The 2,640-nt window shown below is 28.0% G+C and overlaps 1 protein-coding gene across 3 annotated transcripts in view; it reads right to left on the bottom strand.

Moving 5' to 3' along the window:
- Positions 1–1,076: 1,076 nt before the first annotated feature.
- The window catches only part of LOC107463235 (probable terpene synthase 2), a 19,559-nt gene continuing 17,995 nt past the window's right edge, over positions 1,077–2,640 (bottom strand). For all 3 annotated transcript variants that reach the window (XM_052253094.1, XM_052253095.1, XM_016081994.3), the window contains 2 exons: positions 1,833–2,081; positions 1,077–1,444 (listed from right to left, as the gene is read on the bottom strand). In XM_052253094.1, coding sequence (XP_052109054.1) covers positions 1,112–1,444; positions 1,833–2,081 — 582 coding nt within the window. In that variant the 3' untranslated portion in view covers positions 1,077–1,111. The remainder of the gene's footprint in view (positions 1,445–1,832; positions 2,082–2,640) is intronic.

Here is a 2,640-nt window from a genome sequence, read left to right as displayed (position 1 = left end):
ACTAGGTTCTCCAGCATTATTCTCCTTCTGTGCATTCCTTTACGCTTTGTAGTCCTTCATCCAAACTGGTTACTTCCTTTTTCTTTTGTTTTTCTGCTCTGGACTTGACTTTCTCGGTCCAATCACCCCTTCATCATCTATAGTTTTCTCTATGGGTCATGATTGGTACTTGGGCTCATATCAAGCCTCTTCTCCAACTGGACTGTTACCCAATTCTAATAAATTAGACTAGATTAAAACTCTCTTGTACAAGTGTGATTTGGATTATAAGTTTTGATTTGGAAGCATTCTCTTACACTATTCCAAATGCAATAAATTAGCCATAGACATTCATTTTGTGAATTTTCTGCTTTGTTGGTTGTTATAGGAATTTAAGGTTGAAGTCCTACAGTTCTAGCCCCAACATGCTCCATGTTACTAGTAGCTAACTATCATGAGGTCTTCCTGTGTTCCGGTCTCAACTACTATTCCCAGTGCTCCAATTTTAGTGACGGCTCCCTGTGTTCCTTCATCACTTTTTGGTGAAACTCCATTAATATTATATTGTCCAACCTCTTTAGCATTAGTCTCACTCTCCCTCTTAATTTTATACTTTGTCTTAATTACTTCTATGTGATTGTCTATGTTATAGTAAATAGTGAGACTAAGAAAAGCTGAAAAAAGTTTTCGGAGCTATTTTAAAAAATAACTTAGGTGATTGTGCTATTGAATGGTCAAATTTTATCTCTGATAAGCAAAAAGTAGATATTCTAATTTAAATTTTTTTTATATTTGTGATAGCATAATTTTTCTAATAATAAATATTTTTTGAGATTGATTTATCTTATAATAAATAATTTTGAGGACTAGCTAATTTATCTGACAATAATATTTTGAAGGATCAAACGTGTGGCATTTAATATCTGATACGACAACTACCTAAGACAGTTGTGTGAGGAGTTGACGAATAAAGTGGACCAAAAATTAATATGACCTACAGAGTTAAATATTAAAGACTAACAAGTTAATTAATTTTAGTTAGTTAAAAGCTAAAGTATCTAGTTTGAAATATTTTTAGAACCAAAATAAATAAATACTTTATATTAAAAAAAAAATTCTCTTACAATTTTGTTTAGGCATATATAAAAGGTTTCATATCCTTCCTTATATTATTGATTGGCACCGGATCAACAAGCAAAGCTTCAATGCATTTCTTCATTTTTCCTTCAGCATGAGTGTAGCAATCTTCATCTTTGTACATCACATCTATAAATCGTGACATGTTGAGAATATTCATTAGAAACTGCCTTGGAACTTCTGTTGGCTTGAGGCATTCTTCATTTATATCCTTCCAAGCATCTGTAACTCCCTTTTGCAATTCTTGAATGGCTTCTTCTTTAGATACACCATAATCTCTCATATAGCATTCTATTATTGAGGTAACATGTTCTCTTTCCTGTTCAAACTGTTCAATGTGATTTAGCTATTAAAATAACTTTCACATGACTAAATATAATAAGGAAAAAATTCCAAAAAAAAATTATACATTAAAATTCAATTATAATATAAATTGAACTTTAAAAAATAATACAATATGCACACAAAAGTCAACACTATATATTTTTGTATAACGAAAATATTTGAAAGACAACAAAAATCAATTTAAAATAGTTCAAAGTTTTTTTTATTATTTTATATTTCTTAATTATTATTAAAATAAATGGGTAATTTTAAATATAATAAGTATGTAATTATAAATGCATATATAAAATTTTAGATGACGAATTATTATATATACCTAATATGATAGTTAAACTTTTATGTTGTGTTTGTATATTGCACATAAAATATACCTCATTAGAGACAATGTCATCCATGAACCTGCAAATAATTGTGGAAGCTGTAACAATTTTGGGTTTACTTGTTACCCATTTGAAGATGTCTTCTATGGCCATATCTCCCATGCCAATGTAAGAACTTGTCACGAGGAATGGATAAGCAGATGATAATGTTGAGATTTGTATGTACTCTGCTATTGTTGGTATATACTTTTTATTCAACCATTTGGCCTCAGTCATAAAGGCCTGGGTTGTCTTCTGAAGCTGGCATGCCACACATATTATATAACAAAATTATTATTGCTAATTTTTTACAGTATTTTTTAACTCAACAAATTTAGAACAAGTGAATTAATTATTTAATTAAAACAAAATTTAAACTTTTAATATTTATTTATGCAGACGAATAAATTAACTATTTAATTAATTCAAATTGATTATGAATTTAATTATTTTTAGTAAGGATGAACATGCCAACTATATGAACCAAAAAAAACTCAAGAAGTATTTAGACTAATGTACAATTGGAGTGAGAAATGTGTCAATTTATAATTGTTGAATTTGTCAGGCCATATGAAATTTCAGTTTCAAGTCTTATTATATATTACTAATGTATAAAAAAATAAAAATAAAAAATTAAAGGATTGAATTTCAATTCTTGAATTTTGGATCTTTTAATGTCAAAGGATTATATATTAACTGGAGTTAGGGTCATGGCCCTAAAAATTTTAAAATTTTTATAATTATATGATAATACATTTAATTTTAAAATTGAGTTATTAGTTTAATGATCATTAATTAGAATATTTTTTGTCTTATGACC

Source organism: Arachis duranensis, chromosome 8 (assembly GCF_000817695.3).
Source record: "Arachis duranensis cultivar V14167 chromosome 8, aradu.V14167.gnm2.J7QH, whole genome shotgun sequence".
NCBI lineage: Eukaryota > Viridiplantae > Streptophyta > Magnoliopsida > Fabales > Fabaceae > Arachis > Arachis duranensis.
This window is presented reverse-complemented; position numbering and strand designations above follow the sequence as displayed.